Source organism: Solea senegalensis, unplaced genomic scaffold, assembly GCF_019176455.1.
Source record: "Solea senegalensis isolate Sse05_10M unplaced genomic scaffold, IFAPA_SoseM_1 scf7180000017658, whole genome shotgun sequence".
In the NCBI taxonomy this organism is placed as follows: domain Eukaryota; kingdom Metazoa; phylum Chordata; class Actinopteri; order Pleuronectiformes; family Soleidae; genus Solea; species Solea senegalensis.
The window spans coordinates 38,959-66,856 of record NW_025322480.1 but is presented as its reverse complement, the minus strand read 5'-3'; the positions used below and the strand labels follow the sequence as shown (position 1 = coordinate 66,856).

The window sequence follows — 27,898 nt, the reverse complement described above, 5'->3', positions numbered from 1 at the left end:
CTCTCTCTCTGTCTGTCTGTCTCTCTCTCTCTGTCTGTCTGTCTCTCTCTGTCTCTCTGTCTGTGTGTGTGTCTCTCTATCTATCTATCTATTTGTCTGTCTGTCTGTCTCTCTCTCTCTCAGCCTGGTACAACAGTAAACAATGAGACAAAGGTCTGTGTGTTCTCTGGAGGCGGAGCAGAACCACTGCACGGTTGTCCTCAGTCTGACAGGAGTTTCCAGGCACTTTCAACACCTTCCAGGAGTTTCCAGGCATTCCAACATCTTCCACGAGTTTCCAGGCACACCCGACACCTCCAGGAGTTTCCAGGCACGTCCGACACCTTCCAGGAGTTTCCAGGCACTTACAACACCTTCCAGGACCCTGCACAGGAGCATGGAACCAGAGCATCTGTCCTCCACCTCTCAGCAACAGCAGCAGCTTCATCTGAGGAAAAAGGTAAAGAGGAGTTTTACTGATTTAAAGGGACAGTACAGGTTTTTAGACGCTCACTGTAAGTAAAAGCCATGGCTGTGAATGGCTGTCTATGTTATATCCCATAATAACCATCTCCATCACTCCAATCTAATGTCTTATTTTGTCACTTCAGTGTTCAGATTGACCTCAGTGACACAAAGTGACCACACGAGGCAGCAGAGTTTATCCAAAGGTATCATGTGACATGACGTTGTTCCTGCAGTACATCATCATCATCATCATCATCGTCATCACATGCTGAAACTTTTACATTATACAGTTCAAGTTTCAGTCTCTTCATAGCTTCTCCTCCTGTGTGGGCGGAGTCATCACTTCACTAGTGACTTTTATTCAAGAATAGGAACATACAGACATTTAGCCATATGGTTATACAGATTAATACAAAGTGCATATCAGAAATACACCAAACAAAGTAATACAAATCATACCAAATAAAAAACATAAAAATAAATAATGCAATTTAAAGAAATAAATTGTGATAAACACACAAAGAGAAAAGCCACAATGTCTTCAATAGGGTCTACGGGGAATAATTCATCCAAATACTTTTTTTGTTTGACATAGAGGATAAAGTATCTGTGTACAAGTTGAATTCAACCGTGAAACTGTTCATGTTAGGGAAGGATTTAGAGAATCGTGCTTTATGAATATTGAATTTGCCAATTGCAAGAATGAGATTTGCCATGTGATTTAAAGATCTGTTGCTACAATTAAATTCAGTGACAATATCCTTTGGTGCAATTGCTATGACATGACCAGTCCTGTTCTGAATAGACTTCTCTACGTCTCTCCAAAAACAAAAGAAAAGGGGAAGTGATGAAACAAATGTGAAGCAAAAAGTGCACTTAGCATCAATGTCAACACATTTGTTACACGGGTGAATATTGTGTAAGAACTTCTCTGATTTAAGCATGACGTAACCATGCTTTACGCCACTGGATATTATCACATTGTGAATTCCAGAAAGATTTGCTTTTAGGTGAAATCTTGTTATTATAGTTTTGAATCTCTTTCCTTATATGTTTGTTTGTACACTTTACATGTGTTAATGATGTAAAGAAGGCACCAATGTGACACTTCATTCACTGAATTATGTTACAGAAATAAATTCTTTATACATGAGAGGAAAAGATTTCGTTCTTAGAAATGGTTCATAACTATAAAGATCAAACACAGCAGAAACATCTTATAACAATTATCCAAATAAGAGTTTTATGTGGTGAACATAACATAACACAGTTTCAAGACAATAAAGCCTGTTGATGACGGAGTAGTTACATCCCACTAGACATTTTTAAAGTTATTATATGGTATACAAATCCATAGCCATTCTGGACATTCCAAACATTTCTTAAGCCATTTGATCTTAAAGGTGCAATTCAAACCGATCAAATCTAAGACGCCCAATCCTCCTTCTGCTCTCTGAGAACTGAGAATTTCTGAGAATTGAGGTCATGTTTCCTATTTTTCCACACAAATTTCATAAATAAATGATTGATTTCTGTGCAGAACATATCACTAACAAAAGTGACAAAGCAGGATAAACTAATCTTGATACACCTTCAGCTTTTGACAATGACACTCTCTTTGAAGCCGTCAATTAAAAATGGTCTTAGTTTTCTTGCTGCTGTCTGAGAGTCATGCCCTTTGAAATGTGAACACCAAGATATTTAACACATATTATGTTTAATAACATAAGTTTCTCTTCAGTCTCATATGAACATGACATTTAATCAAGTATTAAGTGTTAGTTGTGTCATTTTGATCTCTCTGTTAAAGATGGCCAAACCATGAATATGTGAGATATTTATCAAAAGTTCAATCACAATCAAAAACAAAAAAACAAGAAATAGGACATCCTTGGCGTACACCTCTTGAAATTGGAAACCTTTTGGAAATGCTGGGATATAAAACGACGTTTACAACAAACCAAAGAATCGGTAGAAAACTGAGCAAGTTCTGGTTATTTACAACACATGTTATGGGGTTCTGAATAAATCAACTCATTTATTAACAGAAATGAAAACATCAAAAAACTACAAAATAAAAAGTTCGACTCAGAAAACTGCGCCACCCTGTCATTGGTCTTCACTCAGCGGTCGCTGGCGGTACTGCGCCCGCTGCTCCGTCTTTCTCCGGACTCTAATTGCGCATGCGCAATGAGATGAATGGCCGCTGCACCTGACGGCCGAGCAGGAAGTGTGGCGGACAAATCGTGGACCGTTAACCCCGCTCGGTGCCTTCGTGTCATGTTCCGCGGTCCACAGGACTCCGTCTGACCGTCCGCACTGTCTCCGCTCCGGTCTGAGCCTCCGGGAAGCTCCGGTCCTCCCCCCCGCCTGTCGAGCTGCAGACCCTGCTGCTGCAGAGCTCAAGCCCGGTGAAGCTCCGTGAAGCTCCGTGAAGCTCCGTGACGCTCGTCCGCCCTGAGTGCAATGGGATGCTGCGGTAGCACGGAGGTAAGTACGGTACCCTCCGGTCCGGTCCGGGCCGCGCTAGCTCCAGCCCCCCGGTGCTCGACCGAAGAGCACCGGGCCGTGTTTGTTGTTGTATCGGTGCCGGAGCTCAGAGGCCCGGGCTGGGATTAGAGCCAGCAACCGTAATCCAATTAGCTGCTGCCGCTGGAGAGAGGCGGGACACCGGAGGCTCGGTGAGGACGAGCCGAGCCGAGCCGAGCCGAGCTGCCCCTCCGTACTCATGTGTGTGTGTGTGTGTGTGTGTGTGTGTTTCAGCGGACTAAGAGAGAGTGGAGGCCGCTGGAGGACAGAAGCTGCACCGACCTGCACTGGTTCCTGCTCTTCACTGTCTTCTGCGTCGGCATGGTAACCACGGCCGCCATCTTTACTGTCCTCTGCAGAGGGAGAGGGAGGGAGGGAGAGAGAGAGAGAGAGAGGGAGTAAGGGAGAGAGAGAAAGAAAGAAAGGGAGAATACCTCAGAAAGTGAGGACATTTTGTATATGAATGTTGTTGTTGTCTGTTGTGTCTTGTCATTTTGTCTTTGTGTCTTGTCGTTGTGTCTTCTTGTCTGTTAGCTGCGCCTGTTAGCTGCGCCTGTTAGCTGCGTCTGTTAGCTGCGTCTGTTAGCTGTGTCTCTTGTCGTTCGGTTGTCTTGTCTTCTTGTAGTTGTGTGTTCTTGTCGTTGTGTCGTCTTGTCTTGTAGTTGTGTCTTCTTGTCGTTTGTCTTGTCTTCTTGTAGTTGTGTCTTCTTGTCTTTGTCTTCTTGTCGTTGTGTCGTCTTCTAGTTCTTCTTGTGGTTGTGTCTTCTTGTCTAGTGTGTTAGTCTTCTTGTCGTTGTGCTCTGTCTTCTTGTGTTGTGTCTTCTCGTCTTGTATTGTGTTCTTGTTGTGTCTTGTCGTTGTGTCGTCTTGTCTTGTTGTTGTGTGTCTTGTTGTCGTTGTGTGTCTTGTCATGTTGTTGTGTCTTGTCGTTGTCATCTAGTCTTCTTACCGTTGTGTCGTCTTGTCTTAAGTGTCTTCTTGTCTTTGTGTTGTCTTGTCCTCTGTGTCTTCTTGTCGTTGTGTCTTGTCATTGTGTCGTCTTGTCTTGTAGTTGTGTCTTCTTGTCTTATAGTTGTGGTCTTGTCTTATAGTTGTGTCTTGTGTTGTGTCTTCTTGTCTTGTCTTATAGTTGTGTCTTGTAGTTGTGTCTTCTTGTTGTGTCTGTCGTTGTTTGTCTTGTAGTTGTGTAAGGGTGTAGTCTTGTTTTGTTGTGTGTCTAGTCTTTAGTTTGTGTTTTTCGTGTGTTGTTCGTTGTGTCTGTCTTTTGTAGTTGTGTCGTTGTATTGTTGTTGTGTCTTCTTGTCGTTGTGTTTTATTTTGTTGTTCCTGTTAGTGTGTCTTCTTGTCATGTAATCGTGTCTTCTTGTCGTTGTACTTCTTGGTATTGTGTCTTGTCTGTCTTGTCTTTGTGTTTTGTGTCTTCTTGTCGTCTTGTCTTCTTGTCTTTTATTTGTCTTGTCCTTGTATCTTCTTATTGTCCGTTGTTGTATCTTGTTGTGTCTTCTTGTTGTTGTGTTCTTGTCGTTGTGTCTTCTTGTTGTTGTGTCGTTGTTGTGTCGTTGTGTCTTCGTTTGTGTCTTCTTGTTGTTGTGTCAAATTGTCTTCTTGTTGTTGTGTTGTTGTTCTTGTCTTCCTGTCGTTGTGCCGTCTTGTCTTCTTATGAATTGTGTCTTCTTGTTGTTGTGCGTGTGCTTCTTGCCGTTGTCGTCTTGTTTCTTGTCTTCTTGTCTTCTTTGTCGTTGTGTCTTCTTGTAGTTGTCTTTGTGTCGTGCCGTCTTGTCTTGTCGTTGTGTCTTCTTGTTGTGTCGTTGTGTCTTCTTGTCGTTGTGTCGTCTTGTCTTGTCATTGATGAGTAATGATTGACAGAGTGCTGCTGCAGAGTCACAGTGTGGACTGTCTGTTATTGATCGTCGACATATTAGCGGTGCCTAAGCCACTCCCTCCCTCTCACCTGTGTCATAGGGAAGCATCTGTGGCTTCACCGTGGTCACAGGTGGGGCTGCTCGCCTTGTCTTTGGCTACGACAGCTACGGAAACACCTGCGGTCGACGCAACGAACACATCGAAGGAGTGAGACTGAGCGGCCTCGACCACACGGACAGGAAGTGAGTCACTGACTGAGGATGTGGTGATCATCTGTCAATCATCTGTCATACTGTGCCTTTAAGGAAATAACTTTCTTTCATTTTTAAGTCATTATTCTTTTTAACATCAGTTCTGACTATATACTTTTCTATTGTATCCTCAAACACACACACATATGTATGTATGTGTATATATATATGTAGCTGAGATGTATATCTCTACATATATACTTTTATATATATATATATGTATGTGTATGTATATGTTTATGTATGTATGTATGTATGTAGATATTCATTTTATTTCATCATCTCATTCATTTTATTGATCCCTTTTATTATATTGTCATATAAGTGAATGGCTCCTCCCCTGACTCTCTGTCCACAGGTATGTTTTCTTTCTGGATCCTTGTAACATCGACATCGTCCAGAGGAAGATCCGCTCCATCGCTTTGTGCGTCTCCCTGTGTCCTCGGCACGAACTCGGGACATACAGTGACCTCAAGACTTTCGCCATGGTCAATGGTGAGGTCACGCTGTCACATGATGTCGGGTCACACCTGTTGCATGATGTCGGGTCACACCTGTCGCATGATGTCGGGTCACACCTGTCGCATGATGTCGGATCATACCGCATGGTCTGACCGGACACACCTGTCATGGTCACACCGTCACACCTGTCACATGATGTCATGTCTGTGTCACACCCACATGTCATGATGTCGGGTCACACCTGTCGCATGATGGTCACATGTCGCATGAACACCTGTAACATGATGTCGGGTCACACCTGTCGATGATCGGGTCACACCTGTCACATGATGTCAGGTCACATATGCGCATGTCATGTCGGTCACACCTGTCGCATGATGTCGGGCAAACCTGTCACATGATGTCGGTCACATCTGATGTCACATGATGATGTCGGGTCACACCTGTCGCATGATGTCGGTCACACCTGTGTCACATGATGTCGGGTCGGTCACACCTGTCATGATGTCGGGTCACACACTGTCGTCACATGATGTCGGGGTACACCTGTAACATGATGTTGGGTCACACCTGTCACATGATGTCGGGTCACACCTGTCATGTCGCATGTCATGATCTCACCTGTCGATGATGTCGGGTCACACCTGTCACATGATGTCGGTTACACATTTAACATGATGTCGGGTCACACCTGTCATGATGTCGGGTCACATGATGTTGGGTTACACATTTAACATGATGTCGGTCACACCTGTCACATGATGTCGGGTCACACCTGTCACATGATGTCGGGTTACACATTTAACATGATGTCGGGTCACACCTGTCGCATGATGTCGGGTCACACCTGTAACATGATGTTGGGTCACACCTGTCACATGATGTCGGGTCACACCTGTAACATGATGTCGGGTCACACCTGTAACATGTGGGGCACACCTGTCACATGATGTCGGGACACACCTGTCACATGATGTCGGGTCACACCTGTCACAAGTCACATGATGTCGGTCACACCTGTAACATGATGTTGGGGCACACCTGTAACATGATGTCGTGTCACACCTGTCGCATGATGTCGGGTCACACTTGTCACATGATGTCGGGTCACATGATGTTGGGGCACACCTGTCACATGATCATCAGAAAGTCACATCTCTTCTTATTGGTTCACCCTCACCTGTCAGCAGGTGTGTGGGTGGGCGGAGCCTAACATGTCCCGTGTGTGTTGCAGGGTCAGAGTTGTGCTCATATGAGCTGGCGGCCCACAAATATGCCGTTCTACCTGAGAGGTTCAACAAGTGTCCCAAACTTCCTGTTCCACCGAGGTACGTCCACCTGATGACCTCACACTCCTCAGGGTCACTGACCTCTGACCTCTCTCTAAACTCTGACCTCTGTCCGCAGTAAACCGCTGCCCGTATTTAACCGCTGCACGCCACTGGATGTTTCCTGTTACACAAAGTTTGCCGAGGCAGTGGTGACGTTTGTGGGTGACAACAGTTCCCTGCACCGCCTGATCGCAGGCGTCGCCGCCAGTAAAGAAATCATCGTGGGCCTGTGTGTCCTCGCGCTCGGTGAGGTCATCAGGTCGTCTGATAGAAGACAAATCATCAACATCTTATTATTATTAATATATCAATACCATTATTTGAAGAAGTGATGTTACTGATCTAAGTGTGTTTGACCTCAGTCCTGTCCATGATCCTGACGATCATCGTCCGTTTCATCTCCACTGTGCTTGTCTGGATCCTCACGTCGCTGCTGGTGCTCGGTTCACTGGGTGAGGCCACATGACTCACTGTTAGTTTGTGGTGTGAAAAAGTGTTTGTCCCCTTCCTGATTTCTTATTTTTTAGCATGTTTGTCACACTTAAATGTTTCAGATTATCCAACAAATTTAAATATTAGACAAAGACAACCCAAGTAAACACAACATGCAGTTTTTAAGTGATGATTTTATTTATTATGAGGAAAAAACTGTCCAAACCTACATGGGAAAAAGTAATTGCCCCCCCTGTAAAATCATCAGGTCACTGTGGTTAGTCACATTTTTTGGAAAATGTTACTTGCCACACCCAGGCCTGATTATTGCCAGACCTATTGATTCAAGAGACCACTTAAATAGAACCTGTCAGACAAAGTCAAGTCGGCCAAAAGATCCCAAATAAGGAAGACATCATGCCGCGATCTAAAGCAATTCAGGAACAAATGAGAAACAAAGTAATTGACATCTATCGGTCTGGAAAAGGTTACAAAGACCTTTGTAAAGCTTTGGGACTCCAGAGAACCACGGTGAGGGCCATTAATCACAAATGGAGAAAACATGGAACAGTGGGCAACCTTCCCATGAGTGGCCAGCCGACAAGAATTACCCCAATAGCGCAGCGACGACTCATCTAAGAGGTCACAAAAGAACCCAGAACAACATCTAAAGAACTGCAGGCCTCACTCAGTGTTCATGACTCCACCATAAGAAAGAGACTGGGCAGAAATGGCCTCTATGGCAGAGTTCAAGACCAAAAAGAACATTAAGACTTGTCTCAATTTGGCCAAAAAACACATCTTGATGATCCCCAAGACTTTTGGGAAAATCCTCTGTGGACTGACAAGACAAAAGTCGAACTTTTTGGAAGGTGTGTGTCCCATTACATCTGGTGTAAAGGTAACACCACATTTCAGAAAAAGAACATCATACCAACAGTCAAATATGGTGGTGGTAGTGTGACGGTGTGGGGCTGTTTTACTGCTTCAGGACCTGGAAGACTTGCTGTGATAAATGAAACCATGAATTCTGCTGTCTACCAAAAAATCCTGAAGGAGAATGTGCGGCCATCTGTTCGTGACCTCAGGCTGAAGCGAACTTGGGTTCTGCAGCAGGACAATGATCCGAAGCACACCCGCAAGTCCACTTCTGAATGGCTAAAGAAAAACAAAATGAAGACTTTGGAGTGACCTAGTCAAAGTCCTGACCTGAATCCTATTGAGATGCTGTGGCATGACCTTAAAAAGGCGCTTCATGCCCGAAAACCCTCTGATGTGGCTGAATGACAACAATTCTACAAAGATGAGTGGGTCAAAATTCCTCCAAAGCGTTGTAAAAGACTCATTGCAAGTTATCGCAAACGCTTGCAGTTGTTGCTGCAAACGGAGACCCAACCAGTTATTAGGTTTAGGGGGCAAACACTTTTTCACACAGGGCCATGTAGGTTTAGATTTTTTCCCTCCCTTAGGGTTAGGGTTAAGGTTTAGGGTTAGGTTACCCTAATTAAAAAACACATTGTGTTTACTAGTGTTGTCTGACTAATATTTAAATTAGTTTGATCTGAAACAAGTGTGATAAACATGCTAAAAAATAAGAAATCGGGAAGGGGACACACACTTTTGCACACAACTGTATTTGTTTGTAAATTAGTTTTGATCTGTTTGTTTGTTTGTTTTCAGCGGGGAGCAGCGTCCTCTGGTGGCTTTACATCGACCATCGCCTGAACAGAAATGATACGTCTACAAAAGTAACCAAGGAAACAAAGGAGGAGGCGGAGCTGAGCAGAGATGGTGGTCAGGCACTGCTCGTCTATGCTGCCGCCGCCACCGTCTTCACCGTACGTCCTGGTTTGAGCTCTGTGTTTGGCCGGTTCCCACTGACATCAACTCGGTGTGAACTCTACGTATGAACTCTCGGTGTGAACTTTCGGTGAACTCTGTGAATTTGGTGTGAACTCAGTGTGAAATCTCGGTGTGAACTCTACTTATGAGCTCTCGGTATGAACTCGGTGTGAACTCTCGGTATTAACTCTAGGCGTGAACTCTCGGTATGAACTCATGGTGTAAACTCGGTGTGAACTCATGGTGTGTGAAGTCGGTGTGAACTCATTGTGTGAACTCCGTGAACTCGTGTGAACCTGTGAACTCTGTGAACTCATGGTGTGAACTCTGTGTGAACTCATGGTGTGAACTCCTCAGTGGAACTCCCGCGGTGTGACCTCTCAGTGTGAACTCATGGTGTGAACGCATGGTGTTAACTCCTCGTGGTGAACTAGCGGTATGCGGAACTCCCCGGTGTGAAACCCCTGCAACTCATGGTGTAAACTCGGTGGAACTCATGGTGAACTCTCACGTGAACTCGGAGTGAACTCATGGGGTGAACTCCTCGCTAGAACTCATGGGGTGAACTCCTTGTTAGAACTCATGGGTGAACTCGCTAGAACATGGTGTAAACTCGGGTGGAACTCATGGTGCGCAACTCACGGTGAACCTCGGAGCGAACCTACATGGGTGAACTCTCGTTGTGAACTCCATGGGGTGAATCCTTGTTGTGAACTCATGGTGCGAACTCATGGGGTGAACTCTCGCCAGCACCCGCGTGAACTCACAGTGTAAACTCGCGGTGGGAACTCATGGTGAACTCACGCGTGAACTTGGTGTGAACTCATGGTGTAAACCTCGGTGGAACTCATGGTGTGAACTCACGTAGCGAACTTGGTGAACTCATGGGGTGAACTCTCAAGCAGAACTCTTGGTGTGAACTCGCGTGTGAACTTCATGAACTCTCAGTGTGAATTCACGTGAACTCCGGTGTGAACTCATGGTGTGAACTCTCGGTGTAACCTCGGTGTGAACTCATGTAAGTGAACTCTCGGTGTGAACTCACGTGAATCCCCACGTAGAACTCTAGGCATGAACTCTCAGTGTGAACTCATGGTGTGAACCTCGTGAACTTTTCTGTGGTGTAAACTTGGTGGGAACTCCGCGGTGTGAACTCACGTGAACTCCGGTGTGAACTCATGGGGTGAACTCTCGTGAACTCTCGGTGAACTCATGGTGTGAACTCTCGGTGTGAATCATGAACTCTGTGTGAACTCTCGGTGTGAACTCGCCAGAACTCGCTAGAACTCATGGTGTGAACTCTCGTGAACTCATGGTGAACTCATGGTGTGAACTCGTGCGAACTCTCGTGTGAACCTTGTGTGAACTCATGGTGTGAACTCTACGCGGTGAACTCATGGTGTAAAACTCGGGTGTGAACTCATGGTGTGAACTTGGTGTGAACTCGATGTGAATGCTAGGCATAAACTCTCGGTGTGAACTCATGGTGTGAACTCTCGGTGAACTCGGTGTGAATGCTGTGTTCCAGATCATCGTGTTGCTGCTGATGCTCTTTATGAGGAAACGCGTGGCTTTGACCATCGCTCTGTTTCACGTGGCGGGGAAAGTCTTTGTCCACTTGCCCCTCCTCACCCTGCAGCCCTTCCTTACCTTCCTTGTCCTCCTTGTCTTCTGGATCTACTGGATCCTGGTGCTACTGTTTCTGGGAACCACAGGTCAGTGAGGGGTCACACACGAGGGCACGGATAAGTATTATTTACAAATATGCTGAACTGACACCTCCAACAGGTGAGCCGGTGCAGAACCTGGATTCAGGTGTGACAGAGTTCAGACTGACTGGTCCTCTTCAGTACCTGACCTGGTACCATGCTGTGGGTCTGATCTGGATCACTGAGTTTATTCTGGCCTGTCAGCACATGACTGTGGCTGGAGCTGTGGTCACCTACTACTTCACCAGGTGAGTTTCCACCTGTAAATCACCTGTCAGTTCATGACTGTGGTCAGAGCTGTGGTCATCTACGACTTCACCAGGTGAGTTCTCGTGAGTCACCATGTGTTTGTGATTCATGTGTCAGGGACAAGAACCGTCTCCCACTGACTCCGATCCTGTCGTCCATCCTGAGGCTGCTGCGGTTTCACCTGGGAACTGTAGCTAAAGGTTCTTTCATCATCACCGTGGTGAAGATCCCCAGACTCCTGCTCATGTACATGCACAACCAGCTGAGAGGAAAGGTACAAACTCAACAACACTGCAGGTGGGCGGGGCACACCTGTGATTGTCACTGTTTGGTCATGTGTTTCAGGAGAACGTCTGTGCCCGCTGTCTGCTGAAGACCTGTATCTGCTGTTTGTGGTGTTTGGAGAAGTGCCTCAACTATCTCAATCAGGTAAATACACCTGTCCTTCACCTGCCCTTTAGATGTCTGTCTGTCTCTCACCTGTCTCAGGTGTTTGGGTGTCTTTTTTCCCCCAGAATGCATATGCAGCCACCGCCATCAACAGCACCAGTTTCTGTTCGTCAGCCCGCGACGCCTTTGTCTTATTGGTGGAAAACGCGCTGCGTGTCGCTACAATCAATGCTATCGGAGACTTTGTCCTCTTTCTGGGGAAGGTGAGGCCCTTCTTCTCCTATATACACCTAAATATCTTTTTTCTTATTTTCTAATTGTTTGGTCATTGTTAGTAATGTTTGTTAGTTGTTTGTAGTCTAGTGTTTAGTGTGTTTCCGTGTTTTCGAGGCAGGGATGGCGTCTGCTGAGACACCGTCCCTGTAGCACGGAGTGTGCGTCGTTCTTCCGTCTACTGTGATGGTGGAACAGGTGTTGTTGGCGGTGGGGGATCAAGTGGGACACGGGAACATCAGTTACGCTTCCCGCATGAACAAAGCGGTGGTCGTGTTCCTTAATGAAGAAAGCGATGTAGCTAAGCTCGTGGAGAGCGGCCTCGTGCTCAGCGAGGAGTATATACAGGTGTCACCGTTGGCTGTTCCTTCCACAAGGATCACAGTGTCCGGAGTTCCTCCATTCGTCTCTAACGAGTCGCTGGAGAAGCTACGGCGGTTCGGTAAGTTTGCCAGTGGGTTCCGATCGGTGGGTTTGGGGTGTAAAGACCTTAAACTGAGACATGTTCAGTCTTTTAGAAGACAAGTACTGATGTTCTGAGACTCACCGACTCAAACACTTGATGTTTCTTTCCGTGTAAAACATGGGAATGGTTTTTATATGGTGTTCGCCAGCTCTGGAAGCATGAAGTGTTTAAGTGTGGAGACGTTGGACATAAGCGGATCGCCTGCCCGCACAGGCGACAAGCAGTGGAATGAATTATACTCTCTAAATGAGATTAATCTCTTTTTAGATGATACCTTCGGTAAGTCAGCTAGTGTGTTTGAATACTTTCCTAATGGGAAAAAATTCATTGAAACAGTAAACACTCTACAAAGAGTCGTTGGTTTTGACCTACTTGATGAAAAGAAACGGTATATTACTACAGTTAGGAAGGAGTGAGGCATAACTGTATGGAAAAGAGTGAAAAATATGAAGGTCTAAATAAATAGAACAATGACCATACAACACTGGGTGTTTCCTCTTTGTCTGTTTTTTCCTTGTGTCCTCTTGGTGGCTTCTTTAAACATCAGTGGGGGTAGAGAGTATCACTGTGTGTTCAACAAAACACACAGTGATAGTGTGAATGAGACAGCCTGGAAGTTATGGTGGGGGGGACAGATCGTGCCCAGTCACGGCTCTAACATCAGCGCAGGAGTCGCTGTTTTAGTCTCTCCATCAGCAAATGTAAATGTTTTAAATGGCACAGATTTTTTAAAGGGGAGGATCCTCTCAGTAAAGGCAGAAATTCCTGGGTTCTGTTTTACTTTTATTAATATTTATGCTCCAAACCTATGCTCAGTTGTTTTTAACATTTTAAAAGATCATTTAAGTCTGTGTGGTGATGGGGGGGGGACTGGAATTGCTGCACAGAACCTGTAGATAGGACTGGTCAGGAGCTGCACCCTCAGTCAGCTACAGTTTTAGTCCAGTTAGCAGCAGAAGCTGACCTCGTCGATGTGTGGAGGATGAAACCTTCAGTCAGGCAGTACACTTGGATACGAGTGATGGGGGAGTGGTTAGTGCAGCCAGACTAGACAGGATTTACCTGTCAGCTGGTTGCACTAATCGGGCTGCCACTTGTTACAACATCCCAGTAGGGTTTACTGACCATCATGCGATCTTTATGGAGTTTGCAGTACAAAATCATTTTGGCATTTTAATGTCAAAGTTTTACTTGACTGTGTTTTTAATCAACATTTTAAATTGTTCTGGGAACACTGGAGGACAAGAAAGGGGTGTTTCCCCTCTGGACGCACCATCAAAGTTTTTCTTCAGCCTGGAGAAAACAGTGGCACAGAGGATGCAGATAGTGTGTCTCCAACTACCTGATGGGAAATTAACATCCAATCAGGCTGAGATAAAGAGACAAGTGGTGAACTTTTATACTCAACTGTTTGAGGACGAAGGCTGTGATGGGGATGCGAGTACAGCTTTAACTCTGGACCTTCCACAGCCACAGAGTCCAGAGGAGCGCTGTACCCCGGGCACAGACATTGCCATAGAGGAACTAACCACTGCTATGTCTCAAATGGCTACGGGAAAAACCCCTGGAATTGATGGATTACCTGTAGACTTTTTAAAAAACTTCTGGACAGAGCTTGGCGCGGACCTGTTGGACGTTTTTAAAGAGTCTTTTAGTAAAGGCCCTCCTGCACGCCACCTTCCTGCAGGCGTGCAGTGATTGCCCTTCTACCTAAGAAGGGTGATCTGATATCATTGAAAAACTGGAGACCAGTCGCTCTACTGTGCACGGACTACAAAATTTTATCCAAGTTTTTATCAAACAGACTGAAAGTTTTTATTAATCTGTTAATTCGGGCGGATCAGTCCTACTGTGTCCCTGAAAGGTCTATGATAGACAACTTGTTTTTACTGAGAGACTGTATGAATGTATGCAACATGTACGGAATTAATGTTGGTGCCATCTCCATAGACCAGGAGAAAGCATTTGATCGTGTTGACCACTCTTTTTTATTTGACACACTAAGAGCCTTTGGTGTTGGGGAGCACTTTCGCTCATGGGTGAAATTGTTGTACAGCGGGGCGTGTTGTGTGATAAAGGTGGGAGGGGGTCTTAGTAGCCCAATCCCAGTAAAGAGGGGGATCAGGCAGGGCTGTCCCATTTCAGGCCAGCTCTATAGTATGGCCATTGAGCCATTGAGTTGAGGGGGCTCTCTCTACCAGGGCTGACTGACCGCTCCTCTGTGGTGATATCGGCATATGCCAATGACCTTAATGTCTTTGTGAAGGATGTGAGAGAGCTAGAAGCGGCCCTGGCTCTGTATGGGTGAGCCTCCTCGGCTAGAGTAAACTGGGGGAAAAGTAGAGCTTGCCTGGTGGGGCAGTGCAGTTCAGAACTCCCCCCTGTTCTTCCGGGGAACCTCAGTTGGGGAACTCAAGGGCTCAAGACCCTGGGGGTATTTCTAAGCAACAAGGACACAGAAAAAATGAACTGGGAGGGAGTGCTGGTAAAGGTTGAAGCCAAATTGTCTAAGTGGAAATGGCTGCTCCCCTAGCTGTACTACAGGGGAGGAGTCCTCATTGTCAACAACCTGGTTGCCTCTGCATTGGTTGTCATTGGCTGCGGGCTGCTGTCCTGTACCTCCCTGTGGCAGAGAAAGGGCATGGCCTTATTGACATCAAGGCCAGGATAGCTGCCTTCAAACTACAGTCTGCTCAGAAGCTGCTGTCCAACTGCTCTATCTGTTGGCGAGCACCTGCCCAACTCATCCTACAGAAGGCCGGACGTCTTGGCCTAGACAAACAGTTGTTCCTGCTGGACTCCCATCATGGTCTTCCTGACCTCACAAACTTTTATTGGTCAGTGATAGAAGCCTGGAGGACTCTGGGCATCAGCCATCCTCCCACCACTAAGCCTGGACTGTGGATATTTGAGGAGCCACTGTTCAATAACACTTTACTTTTCAGTGTGGTGCTTGCTTCTGCCAGTGTGAGAGAGTGTTTTATCGAGGCTGGCATAATCACATTGGGACACCTATTGGAGGTACCACCCAGGACACTCGCTGAGAAGGGTCAACAAAAGGTCCTTTAAACTGGTAGGGAAGGCTGTCAAGGAGGTGCTGCTATCCCTGTCTGCTCCACTATGGGTGTTTGTCCAGGATGGAGCCCACATTGACCAGTGGAGCAAGGGCGCAGAGTATGTGTTCCCACCCATCACTGTCAGACCTGCTGTGGGGGAGTGGTCTCTTTCTTTCAATGAGGACACCGGTCATGGGAGCTTTCCTCACTCTACCTAAGCTGCATAAAGGTGCTGAATTTTGGCTCTCTGTCGGACCTCAAAGAGACAAAATGGACTGATGTCTTTGGCACGGATGCTTCCCCCAGAGGCTGTTGGCGGCTCCTGTATAAGCCTCCTGTTGAAAACGGATGGCTGACCTCCAGTGGAGGATTATACATGGATTTATAGCTACATTTAGATACAGAGCTCATCTGGATCCCAGCACTGGGAAGGGGTGTCCTTTTTGTGGGAGGAAGGAAACAGTAGAGCACTTCATGTGATTTCATGTCCTCGTCTCACAGATCTATTTAAGTTGTTACACGGGTGGGTAGAGGATCTGGGGGAGGTTTTTTCTGCCTCACTTTTTGTTTTCCCTCAGTCAGGGGGGCGGGCCTTGTGGTAGCTTAAAACAGGTGATGATGGTCTTTCTTCTGTCCTCAGGTCCTGATCGTGACGTCCACAGCATTCGCTGGTGTCCTTCTCCTCAACTACCAGCGAGATTATGCTGAGTGGCTGCTGCCGCTCGCCATCGTGTGTCTCTTCTCCTTCCTCGTCGCCCACTGCTTCCTGTCCGTCTTCGAGATCGTGGTCGACGTCCTTTTCCTCTGTTTCGCCATCGACACCAAGTACAACGACGGTTCTCCAGGGAAAGAGTTTTTCATGGACAAAGCTCTGATGGTGAGTGTGTGAGTGACAGTGATGACACAGTGAGGTCAGCAAGGATTAATAAACATGTCATGTGATCATAAGATAACTTGTTGTAATTATTCTGACTCCTCCCCAAAGGAATTTGTGCAGAGCAGCAGGAGGTTGGAAAGGGCTGTGGATCGTGGGCGGAGCCGGGTGAAGGAGGCGGTCTCTGAGGAGGCGGAGATGAAGTCCATGGTGAGTGACAGTGAGAGCAGAGGGGAGGCGGTCAGTGGAGCTGAGTGGGAGGAGCTTCAGGAGTTCCAGGTATACTACCTGTTGGTGGCAGTGCTGGTGGACTGGGTTCTGACGGAGCAGAGTGGCTTTGTCCTCTGTCTCAGTGAGGACGTTGTCCTCTTCCTTTGTGTCTACCTGCCCACCTCCACCCTCTTCCTGTTTGTCAGTCTGCTGCACACGCCAAGCCCCGCCCCCTCTGCCAACGCCACAACATCAGACACCGTCACCACTACATGCTAACAGATGCATGCTAACAGACACTGCTGCATATGAATGTATGAACACTGATGCATGCCAACAGACACTGCTACGTATGAATGGATGAACACTGATGCATGCTAACAGACACTGCTACTTATGGATGAACACATTTGTTAGTTTTTCATGCGTTTGTTAATCTGTTCATTTTAATTTTTAATGTGATCTTTTTTTTCATGTGTTCATTTGTTTTTTCTGTTTTTTTCATGTGTTCATTTGTTTTTGTATGTTCAGTGGTTTTTGTTTTTCATGTGTTCATTTGTTTTTTCCACTGTTTTTTTCATGTTCATTTGTTTTTTAATGTGTTCATTTGTTTTTTTCATGTGTTCATTTGTTTTTGTATGTTCAGTGGTTATTGTTTTTCATGTATGCATTTTGTCATTAATTTTCTTGCCCTGGTGCTTTAAAGAGCACTGAGACATACTTCTCCTCAGTGTCCAGCAGAGGACGCTCTGCCTGCTGATGGACAGAAATGGACGAGGACAATATTGATGCATCTCAGCTTCTCCAGGATGAGGTCACAAAGTCGCGACCTTTTCAGTCAACATCATTATATGTTGAGGTCATACACATGACATATAACAACACCAGGTGGCGCCTTTGTGACCTCAGTCCTGGTTACCCATGATGCTGTGCTCTGAGGTCATGTGACCTAGTCTACTCGTCTGTGTGTTTCAGGCTCCGGGGACGAGTTCAGCTTGACCACAAGGAGGCGCTGGACTTAAACCAGAGACATTCCAGAGGTTTATTTTTACCAACGTGTGACATGTTTACTTGTTTACAGGGAAAAACGATATTTTAATAACAAATTGTACAAACGTAACAATGTAACTAAGCACTTTATACGGACGCGCTGCCTGACGCTCTCTTGTTGTTTTTTATAAAAGTCATTGAACGCATCTTGCTCACTCATCAAAGGGGCGGAGCCTGTGTTCAGGTCAGAGCTGCAGCTGTTGATCAATGTGTCTGATTGATTACTGATTAGGAATATGTGATCTATCATGATTGAGCGATCAATCGAATGACCAACAATCGCTCGCAGTGCGATGCTGGCTCCGCCTCCAGCGGAGGACATTGACCTCCTGTCCACATGGTGGCAGTGGAGCTACATGATGAGTCATGTTTTGTCTGGAGCTCAATATCTTTTTAAGACAGAATATCCAGAGAAGACAACGACAGATGAGTGTGGGCGGAGCTTCCTGTGGAGGTCAGTCAGCAATAAACTGCATCATGTGACCACGTTATCATCAACTAGTCTTCCTCTTCCTGTGTTTGACATCAACACGAGCTGGAGTCGGATGACGTCGGACATGTCAATGACTCAATGACAATGAGCAGAATTTTCTCAGCTGATCGGCTGCCCCAGATGACGTCGTCATGGAGACTGACGCGAAGACGGCGTGGAGTGTTTGTCGAGCCAGGTCATCACTTATTCATCCACTTCCTGTTCCTTCAGGAGGAGGAGTCAGAGCAACACTCACATGAGCACCTCCACCTACTGGCCAAGAGAGAACTGCAACGTGTTCACACCCAACGCCTCATGTTATTCACACCGTTATCATGACTCAGTGCATGTTATTCACCGTTATCATGACTAGCCTCATGTTATTCAGTCATGTTATGATGACTCGGCGCCCTGTTATGATGACTCGGCGTCACGTTATCATGACTCAGCGTCACGTTATCACGACTCAGTGTCATGTTATTCACAGTATCATGACTCAGCACAACCTGCAGCTCTTCTTCTGAAGCTAATGCTAAGCTAATTATTTCCCTCAGGTTAATGCTAATGTAAATTCTCCCCTGGAACTAATGCTAAGCTAACCATCCTCCTGGAGCGAATGCTAAGCTAACGATGTTCATATTTAAGTGTGACAGTGATGTTTTCAGAGGTTAGCAGGTAACTTTATGCCCCGCCCCTCTTCACCGACTCGGCTCAGCATTATCAGAATCAGAATGATTAAAGTCATGTGACTGACCTGAAATGATTCATCGTTGCCGTGATGATTTTGGGTGTGAACGCAGATTGTGGTCGCTGTTCAGAGGGAACTCGGAGATTCTGTTCATGTCGGCTAATGCTACTCTTGACCATACATTTAAAAACACAAGCCAATCAGGTGACCACAGGTGACGTCAGCGACCACAGGTGAAGTCAGTGACCACAAGTGATGTCTGTGACCTCAGGTGACCACAGGTGATGTCGACCACAGGTGACCACAGGTGACCTCAGGTGACGTCCGTGACCACAGGTGACGACAATGACCACAGGTGGCGACCACAGGTGTGACCACAGGTGACCACAGGTGACTGACCACAGGTGACACCACAGGTGACGCACTACAGGTGACGACACACAGGTGGCGACCACAGGACCACAGGTGACGTCAGCGACCACAGGTGTGACCACAGGTGATGTCAGAGACCACAGGTGTGACCACAGGTGATGTCAGAGACCACAGGTGTGACCACAGGATACGTCAGGTGAGGGACAATCCAACCAATGAAAAGTGACGTCTCATTTAATTCCGACACAAATTGCGAGGTTTAACGTAAAGTTTTCATTCGTTTTCCCTGAAGATTCTACGTTTTATTTTAACGTACGCTTATAATGTTAGCATTAGCTGATAACGTTTGCATTAGCAGATAGAATTAGCGCACATGGTTAGCTGTTGAATTAACAAATGAGTGTTGATTGTCGATGGGTTCATGTTTGTAGTTTTAGTTGTAGGTCGTCATGGTAACCACGCGTCATTGTTGCATGTCCATGTTTTCATGCTTGATATCACTGCTGCACATCTGGGTTTGACCTGAGTTAACTCAGGTTAACCCGGGTTCATCCGAGTGAATTAACTCAGGTGAACTCGGGTTAACCCGGGTCAATGTAGGACGGACATAACGAGATGGCGTCAGGTGTCAACGGCACTAAAAAAAACAGTTTTTTCTTTACTTTAATGTTGATTTTTTTTATATTTATCATTTTGTATGTATATTTGTTTTTTAAGGAAAATAATAAAATGACATTTTAAAAAACGTTTTCGTTTAAAACCAACTTCAGTTGTTTGAATTATGTGAAAATACATTTAAACAAATACATTTTAATGAAATAGTTTTTTATACATGTAGGAAAGGTCATAGGTCACAGGATAAATCATGTTTATTGTGAAGTCAGAGGTCATCGTCGTCCTCGCTGACCATGGTGTCGGGGTCAGAGGTCATCGTGGTAATATGTCCAGATCTCACGTACTCCCTCTGTTGCTCCTCCAGCTGTCGAAGCTCCGCTTCCAGGCGTTCCTGGTGAATAGTTCTCCGGTTCTTCAGGAGTCGACCGGGGAACGGGTTCATGTCGTTGAAGGCGATGGAGGTCAATCTCCTGACGAAGTTCAGGAAACATTTACAACAGACAATGACCATGAACTCGGCAGTGTCTGATTAAAGGGACAGATCAGCTTCTGTCATGTGTGAGCGCCTCCTGCTGCCTCCATCACTAAGTTCAAATGTCTGATTTTGTCACTTCAGTGTTTGAAATCCAACATTCTGATTGACCTCAGTGAGTGTGTGTGTGTGTGTGTGTCTGACTTTATCAGTGAGATAAAGACTTGAACTGTCCCTTTAAACGATATGAACACAGTCATACAGACCTGCTGTCACAGATGGTCTTGGTGAAGAAGCGCAGATACTGATAGATCTCAACACTGTCGTGGATCTTCAGGATGTCGTCCTCTTTGTATTTGAACAGAGCCAGAGCGTACCTGAACATCACCTGCACACACACACACACACACACACCAGGTACCTTTAGTGTTCTGTGTCATGTGACAGTGTGGTGCGTTCAGGTACCTTTAGTGTTCTGTGTCATGTGACAGTGTGGTGCGTTCAGGTACCTTTAGTGTTCTGTGTCATGGTAGGTACCTTTAGTGTTCTGTGTCATCAGGTACCTTTAGTGTGTCATGTGACAGCGTGGTGCTGCCAGGTACCTTCAGTGTTCTGTGTCACGACAGCGGTGAGGTACCTTCAGTGTTCTCGCGGACAGTGTGTGGTACCTTCAGCGCTCTGTGTCATGTGACAGCGCGCCAGGTACCTTTAGTGTTCTGTGTCATGTGACAGTGTGGTGCCCAGGTACCTTCAGTGTTCTGGTGTCACGTGACAGTGTTGTGCGTTCAGGTACCTTTAGTGTTCTGTGTCATGTGACAGTGTGGTGCGTTCAGGTACCTTCAGCGTTCTGTGTCATGTGACAGTGTTGTGCGTTCAGGTACCTTCAGCGTTCTGTGTCATGTGACAGTGTGGTGCATTCAGGTACCTTGGAGCCCTCGTACAGGAAAGCGTCCCACAGTGGCAGCAGGATGTCACTCGGGAGATTTTCCACAAAAACCACGAGAAACCAGTTAAAGGTGATGAGAGAGACATCGATGGAGAATTCATCAAAGTGAGACGCGAGACGAGGAAGTTTGTCCACCAGGAAGTCTTTCAACACCCGCTGGTCCGCCTGCTCACACACACAGGCTGATCAGTTAGCAGCTAACGTGTGAGGACAGAGTCTCACCTGTGAGGACAGCAGAGGACAGAATCTCACAGGTGAGGACAGCAGAGGACAGAGTCTCACCTGTGAGGACAGAGTAGGACAGTCTCACAGGTGAGGACAGCAGAGGACAGAGTCTCACCTGTGAGGACAGAGTAGGAGAGTCTCACAGGTGAGGAGTGGGGGTGGAGTGGCTCAGTGGTTAAGACTGGTACCCTGTGTGCGAAAGACATCATGGTCGCAAGTCGACTCCACCCCTGGCTGATTGTACTCAATTCCATTGTAAGTCGCTTTGGATAAATTAGCGTCTGCTAAATGACATGACATGTGATGTAATGTAACTGTGAGGACGGCAGAGGACAGAGTCTCACCTGTGAGGACAGCAGGTTCTTGGTATAATAGTCCTGAGGCATGATGGACTCGACCACAGCCACGAGACACCAGAAAGATTCCTCTTCATTTTGGAGGACAAGCAGAGCGAGCGCCGCTAACCTGAAGGTCACATGATCAGAGGACGACATCATCACATGATGAAATCACCTGATCACGTGTGTGTGTGTGTGTGTGTGTGTGAACCTGTTGAGACCCTGGCAGTAGCCAATCACAGGATTGTGCCAGGAAAAGGCCAATAAGATGCGACGCAGCTGCTGGAGGGCGGGACTAGAGGGAGACGAGAAGTGCTGATTGGTTGTGAGGGTGCGGTGAAGGTCAAGCTGGATCTGTCTGGACACCGGGTGAGGACATGCATGACTCCTGTCACACAGCTGAGGACATGGTAACAACATGTTAGGACGGACATGTGTATGGACAGTTGTTCTCGGGTGTCTCAGTGTGTACCTCTTGGTAGTGCTGTGGGTGGCAGTCTCTGATGGTTCTGGTCCGGGTTCGAACCACCAAGCTCCACACCCGCTGACGGTATTCCTGCGGGACGCCACAGCGCAGCAGAGTCTTAAGCTCTGGAGACGGACACAGTTCATCACGTGACCTTCCTGCCAAATACTGAGCCCAGCGCGTCAGCAGGGGGTGCTCCATTCTGTCCTGCAGGGAGACACAGAGGGTCAACAGAGGACAGGTGTGTCCAAACTTAAACGTCCTCTGTCTTCACCTGGTGAAAGTGTGATTATTTGTCCTTATAATGTCCTTATGTCCTTGTGTCCTCACCTGCTGCAGAAGGTTGTGTGAGCGAATCTCCAATGCCTGGATCTTTGCCAGCAGCTTCATGTCCTCAATCTCGTAATCTGGGACTATTTTAAATCCATATTCATCGTGATCTCTGAGGAGAGACAGACAGAAGTGTGTCCAGCATAAAAGACAATGTTCAGGTGAGTTCTCAGGTGTTTGTACCTGGTTGTGTTCAGCTTTATGAAGCTCTCCTTCAGCTCTCCTTTCAGTGCTTCCTCAATCAACTTGTGGACGGTCTGGAGCTGGACTGGATCCAGAGACTTGGTCTCTTGCAGCTTCCTGAGGACACCCAGGTAACGGCTCTCCCCCTGACAGTTCCTGGCCTCCAGGTATGCACACTGTAGCCAATCAAAGGACAAGAAACAAAGTTAACTTCCTAAACTTTAAAAAGTAGGTAACTATCTGTCTCTCTGGAGACCAGGACCAGGTCTTTGTTGGGCCCACCTTGATCATGAGACACTTCTCTTGCTCTGAGCTCTTCCGCCACAGTCTGGTCAGCTGATAAATCTCTGAATTCAGGAATTTGTTCTGGGTTTTATACGCCTCAATGTCATCCTGAGGATAGGTCAGATTACAGATTACTGACAGATTACAGTAGTGAATTATGGATTACAGATTACAGCTGGTTCTGTTCACCTTCAAGTTCCCATTCTCCTGCTGAAGGCGTCTGACAGTCTCAGAGTCCAGAAGCCCACCTGAGGGCGAGTGCGGTGGAATGGACAAACAAGCGGTCACCTGATCAGACAGCTTGATGATCACCTGACAGGAAACAGGATGGTCTGCAGGTAAATAGACTTTTCAATGGCCAGAAGAGACAGAGTCCAGCAACTACCAGAGGACATAGAGTCCAACAGAGACCAGAGGAAACAAACAAGACCAGCACAGACCAATACAGACCATCAGAAGTGGCTCAGATGTTCACCTTCACCTGCCCACTCCCATCAGGTGGGACCTCACCTCCTGCTTGGCGTTGTTTTTGTCCGTCAACATCTCGATGTGCTCCTGCAGCTCAGCCACCAGAGCATCTCTCTGAGCAAGACTCCTCCTCAGAAGCTCCGCCTCCATATTCACCTCCTCAAGTCGACGTTGTAAATCAGCCGCCTGCCGCTCGCGGTGTCGCAGCAGCTCCAGGCGTTTCTGTTCGCCCTCCACCGCCAAAAACTCGGCACAGGCTCGTTTCTCCAGCTGAGACGCCTCCAGGGCTTTGTGGAGGATCCAGACCAGCTCCTGGACCAGTGCCGGTCACAGTGACACATTCAGGACATCCACATCAGTACAACAACTTAAACCATAACTATCAAGATCAATCAGAGACCATCGAAACAGGAAGTGACATTCGACCCACTAAACGCAGCTGTTTACATCAACAATGATTAATAATGACCTTTTGAGCTTTGACCTCTTCTATCAATATCTCTTTCTCCTGCTGGACACGAGACATCTGCTCTGAGGTTGAGGACAGTGTGTCTCTGCAGAGGACTGGCATCGTAGATGAACTGCGGTTCTTCATTCTTCTGCTGCAACTGTCAGACAACGATGGGGACCCACCGCCAACCGCTGGATCAGCCAGTGGGACAGTACGGGACGGAGATTCCAGAGGAGTCCTGGAGGCTGATGGGAAGAACAGGTAGTCCAGATCAACAAGTCTAAAATCAAGACCAAAGTCAGGATCAGCAAGTCTAAAATCAAGACCAAAGTCAGGATCAACAAGTCTAAAATCAAGACCAAAGTCAGGATCAACAAGTCTTAAATCAAGACCAAAGTCAAGATCAGCATGTCTAAAATTAAGACCAAAGTCAGGACAGTATTACAGTCATACACAGTGCTAGTACTACAGTACTACAGTAATATTACTGTAGTACCTTTGTACTACAGTACTACAGTAATATTACTGTAGTACCTTTGTACTACAGTATTACAGTAGTACTACAGTAATATTACAGTACAAGTATTACAATAATACACAGTACTAGTACTACAGTGCTAGTATTACAGTCGTACACAGTGCTAGTACTACAGTACTACAGTATTACAGTAGTACTACAGTACCGCTGGATTTGGGGGCAGCTGGCGTTTCTACGTGAAAAACGCTCTGACTGGATTCATGCGACGATCTCTTCCGAAGAAAGTGGACTGAATTCCTGCAGAAAAAACCCCACAGAGGATTATGGGAAATCTATGACATCATCATGTTCAGGTGTGAACGACATCACTCACTGCAGCTGGATGAGGGGATGTTTGATTGACATGTTGGCGAGCAGAGTTGGTTGTGATGATGCATTTGCTGCTTCCTCGCCGACCAAACCCAGAGGACTTTTCAACGCCGGTAGGAAGTCGTCTGCAAACAACAACAACAACAACAAGATTCATGAACATGTTAATGAGATAAAAAGATTCTGAAATGATTATAAGTCTTGAGCTCCCCCTTGTGGCACTAAAAGTTACAGTGTTATGGATCACTCACATGAAACATTCAATCATATTATATTAGCCAGGCTACATGTTTAAACATGTTCAAACCTTCTGGACGATGATGATGTCATCTCTCTGACTCCGCCCACTAGATCACATGTAGACTTCTCCTTCACTCCACCAGGTGGTGCTCTTACCAGATTCAAAGGCTTTGTACTGAACTTCTGTGACTTTAAAATACTTCTGTTTTTTTACACACAATATATTTTATATTTTTAATATTTGACTTTCAAGACATTTTCATCTTATAGGAATATCTGCATCAATAAAATCCTTCAGTATACATGAGTACACAGAGTATATACAGTACACAGAGTATAACAGAGTATGAGTACAGAGAGTATATACAGTACAGAGAGTATAACTGAGTATGAGTACACAGAGTATAACTGAGTATGAGTACACAGAGTATATACAGTACACAGAGTATAACTGAGTATGAGTACACAGGTTTGTGTCTTGTGATGAAAAACAAAGACGAGTCTGGACAGGAACACCTGACAACCAGGTGAGCAGCTTAGGCCACACCCCCAAACACACATTGACTGAGTTACCAACAGCTGATCAACACCACGGTTTTCTTTGATCAGTTTTTTTGGTTTTCTTACTTTTTTGTCCCTGATGAACAAGAATGTCGTCAGAGCATCAAAGTATTGTCTGAAACACATCATTTCCTGTTTCCTGCTGACACACACACACACACACACACACACCTGTATTGTTGTTGCTGCTGCTGTTGGTGAGTGATGGTAGTGACGGAATCTCTGGACAGGAAGTCATCTGTCTGTGTTGCCAGCGTTTCACCTGCAGCTGCTGCAGCCAATAGAGCATCAGCTCCTCAGTCACAGCCTGTGGAGGGGGAGGGGTTAAGATTCAGGTCAGATGTACGCATCATCAGCCTGCAATGATGTCACATTTGAACTTACCTTGAGAATGAATGTGCGTTCTGGTGTCTTGATGTGGAACGTTCCGGTCTCTGCCCTCAGTGGGTAGGTGAAGGTAGCGCTGCTGAGCTCCACGCGGCCGAGTGGCATCACGTCCTGTGGCGTGCGGTAGTAGAACAGCTGGTTCTTCTTCTCCTCGTAGGTAAACCAGCGCTGCTTCCAGACCCGCAGTGGTCCCCCTTGCTTCTGCAGGAAGCCACACAGTTTGGGTTTATCTGAAGATGAAAGCCAAGGAACAGGCTGCACCTTGTCAGAGAAGGCTTCAGGAGTCAGGGGCGTGGCTGTGGCTGTGGGTGGAGTCAGGGACACTTCAGTTGCACCGTTCATGGAACACAAAACCTGAGAAGAAGGGGTCTGTTGGTCTTCAGAAGGTGGTGAATCTTGGTTCTGCTGGTTTTCAGGAGATGGGTCTCGGTTCTGTTGGTCTTCAGGAGGTAGTGGGTCTTGGTTCTGCTGGTCTTCAAGAGGAGATGGGTCCTGTTGCTCTTCAGGAGAAGGCAAATCATGGGTTTTTATTTTGTCTTTAAGAGGAACACAATCTTGATTTTGTTGGTCTTCAAAAGACGATGGATCTTGGTTCTGTTGGTCTTCAGGAGGCAATGAGTCTTGGTTCTGTTGGTCTTCAGGAGGCAATGAGTCTTGGTTCTGTTGGTCTTCAAAAGGAGATGGATCTCGATTGTATTGGTCTTCAGAATCAAAGATGCAGATTTCATACTCCTGGTGGTCCTGAAAAAGGTCTGGGTTTTGTTTATGTTGTAGGCAAGTATCCCCTGGTTTGTTCGGAAATGTACACACAGGAGGATCTGGTTCTGTTGACTCTGGTTTAACAGACGGTGGTTTCCCTGGACTTGGTTGATTTAAGGCTTCTGATTCCTGTTCTTCCATCACAGACTTTCCCTGCGGCTGGTGTTGCTCAGTGGGAAGAGGATCTGGTCTTCCGGGATCTAGTGTGATTAATGAAGAATTATCTGAGGACTCTTCTGGTTTTCTTGCCATAGTGTCCTGCTGGTGTGGTTGGGTTTCTGCTGGACTATGGTGGTTCTGGGGCCCAAATGAAGTGCCAGATCCTGTGCTCTGCTGATCTTTCTTGGCTGTTTGTCGCGTCTCCTTGTTGTTGTCAGGATGTGAAGGGGGACGCATGGTTTCAGGATTTCCTGCCACGTTACTTTGATCCATCTGCTGAAAAGAAGGCGTCAGAAAGTTTGATCAGTTTGAACCGTCAGGTCTGGACCAGAACCTCAAAACCGGATCATTAAAACCAGTTTTACTTCAATAGAGAAGTCGCTCTACACAGTACACACTAGTACACACTACATAGTACACAATATACTACAGAGTACACAATATACTAAAGAGTAAACACTAGTACACACTACATAGTACACACTATATAGTACACACTATACTACAGAATACACACTACACTACAGAGTATACATTATTGAGTACACACTTCTCTATAGAGTACACACAAAGGAGTACATACACACACACCTCAGGACATACACACAGTACCTTAGTCCATACATAATACACTTTATGTACTTGTACTTTAATCACAGTTTGAATGAAGTTTACCTGAGTATTTCAAACACGGTGAAATACTTTGTACTTGGTAGAGTACTGTGTCCTTACCTCTACACAGAGGGGGCGTGGTCTGACCACACCTGGCTGTGTGGATCTTGTTTGACAGCTGAAACAGCTGTTTGACTCAGTGAAGATAAAAACTCTGTCTTTATCCCCTTCTTCTTCTTCTTCTTCTTCTTCTTCTTCTTCTTCTTCTCCTTCTTCTTCTTCTCCTTCTTCTCCTCTTTTTATTTTCTTCCTCTTTTACTCCGCTTTTCTTCTTCTGCGCGTGAAGCCTCGTCTAATCCCGTCTCGACTCTTCCTCCCTCCCTCCCTCTTTTCTGCTTGTCAACACACACAAAACTTCCGCCTTGTATATCAAAATAAAAGCGTGCGTGAACTTTTCAAATTAAAACTGTCATTGTTTACCACAATTACGGTACATTTATTAGAGCAGTGACGTGTGGTTAAAAGCTTTTATTAAGCTTTAATCAGTTCCAGAATATTTCACAATATGAGGTCAGATTCCATTTTGAA

General features: G+C 46.1%; 2 protein-coding genes across 11 annotated transcripts; one reads left to right on the top strand and one right to left on the bottom strand.

Annotated features, from left to right (window-relative positions):
* Window positions 1-312: 312 nt before the first annotated feature.
* On the top strand, window positions 313-18,702 carry slc44a1b (solute carrier family 44 member 1b). 3 transcript variants are annotated; one of them, XM_044018728.1, is made up of 16 exons: window positions 313-439; window positions 3,211-3,300; window positions 4,939-5,081; window positions 5,449-5,585; window positions 6,787-6,880; window positions 6,960-7,129; window positions 7,246-7,335; window positions 8,996-9,153; window positions 10,686-10,872; window positions 10,946-11,114; window positions 11,233-11,389; window positions 11,461-11,544; window positions 11,631-11,768; window positions 15,941-16,177; window positions 16,286-16,384; window positions 17,360-18,702. In XM_044018728.1, exons 1-16 carry the CDS (start codon window positions 377-379, stop codon window positions 17,381-17,383), a joined length of 2,040 nt encoding a protein of 679 aa, XP_043874663.1. In that variant the 5' UTR covers window positions 313-376; the 3' UTR covers window positions 17,384-18,702. The 3 variants fall into 3 exon arrangements, with proteins under 3 accessions (XP_043874663.1, XP_043874662.1, XP_043874661.1); XM_044018727.1 differs by lacking the exon at window positions 313-439 and adding an exon at window positions 2,648-2,937; XM_044018726.1 differs by lacking the exons at window positions 313-439; window positions 17,360-18,702 and adding an exon at window positions 2,648-2,937 and having other exon boundaries at window positions 16,286-16,868.
* A 1,058-nt stretch (window positions 18,703-19,760) lies between these two features.
* On the bottom strand, window positions 19,761-27,586 carry tbc1d2 (TBC1 domain family, member 2). Of its 8 annotated transcripts, none has more exons than XM_044018717.1 (17): window positions 27,431-27,586; window positions 25,778-26,974; window positions 25,565-25,700; window positions 24,597-24,717; window positions 24,429-24,520; window positions 23,764-23,990; window positions 23,337-23,606; window positions 23,016-23,138; window positions 22,824-22,934; window positions 22,542-22,717; window positions 22,359-22,470; window positions 22,035-22,235; window positions 21,774-21,961; window positions 21,569-21,689; window positions 20,979-21,164; window positions 20,320-20,441; window positions 19,761-20,051 (listed from the first exon to the last, which is right to left on the bottom strand). In XM_044018717.1, exons 2-17 carry the CDS (start codon window positions 26,969-26,971, stop codon window positions 19,847-19,849), a joined length of 3,585 nt encoding a protein of 1,194 aa, XP_043874652.1. In that variant the 5' UTR covers window positions 26,972-26,974; window positions 27,431-27,586; the 3' UTR covers window positions 19,761-19,846. The 8 variants fall into 8 exon arrangements, 5 of the variants coding, with proteins under 5 accessions (XP_043874652.1, XP_043874653.1, XP_043874656.1 ...); XM_044018718.1 differs by having other exon boundaries at window positions 25,778-26,971; XR_006359882.1 differs by lacking the exons at window positions 19,761-20,051; window positions 20,320-20,441 and adding an exon at window positions 20,451-20,562 and having other exon boundaries at window positions 20,802-21,164.
* Between the last annotated feature and the right edge of the window lie 312 nt (window positions 27,587-27,898).

What these genes read in the sequence shown, in the direction of transcription:
- slc44a1b (XM_044018726.1), top strand. Translation starts at nt 2,914, where the DNA reads ATGGGATGCTGCGGTAGCACGGAG. An exon ending in CTCGACCACACGGACAGGAA is followed by an intron (nt 5,082 to 5,448) that starts GTGAGTCACTGA and finishes CTCTGTCCACAG; the next exon opens with GTATGTTTTCTTTCTGGATC. An exon ending in ACAACCAGCTGAGAGGAAAG is followed by an intron (nt 11,390 to 11,460) that starts GTACAAACTCAA and finishes CATGTGTTTCAG; the next exon opens with GAGAACGTCTGTGCCCGCTG.
- tbc1d2 (XM_044018717.1), bottom strand. Translation starts at nt 26,971, where the DNA reads ATGGATCAAAGTAACGTGGCAGGAAATCCTGAAACCATGCGTCCCCCT. An exon ending in ATAAAGCTGAACACAACCAG is followed by an intron (nt 22,471 to 22,541) that starts GTACAAACACCT and finishes GTCTCTCCTCAG; the next exon opens with AGATCACGATGAATATGGAT. An exon ending in TACTGCCAGGGTCTCAACAG is followed by an intron (nt 21,690 to 21,773) that starts GTTCACACACAC and finishes TGTGACCTTCAG; the next exon opens with GTTAGCGGCGCTCGCTCTGC.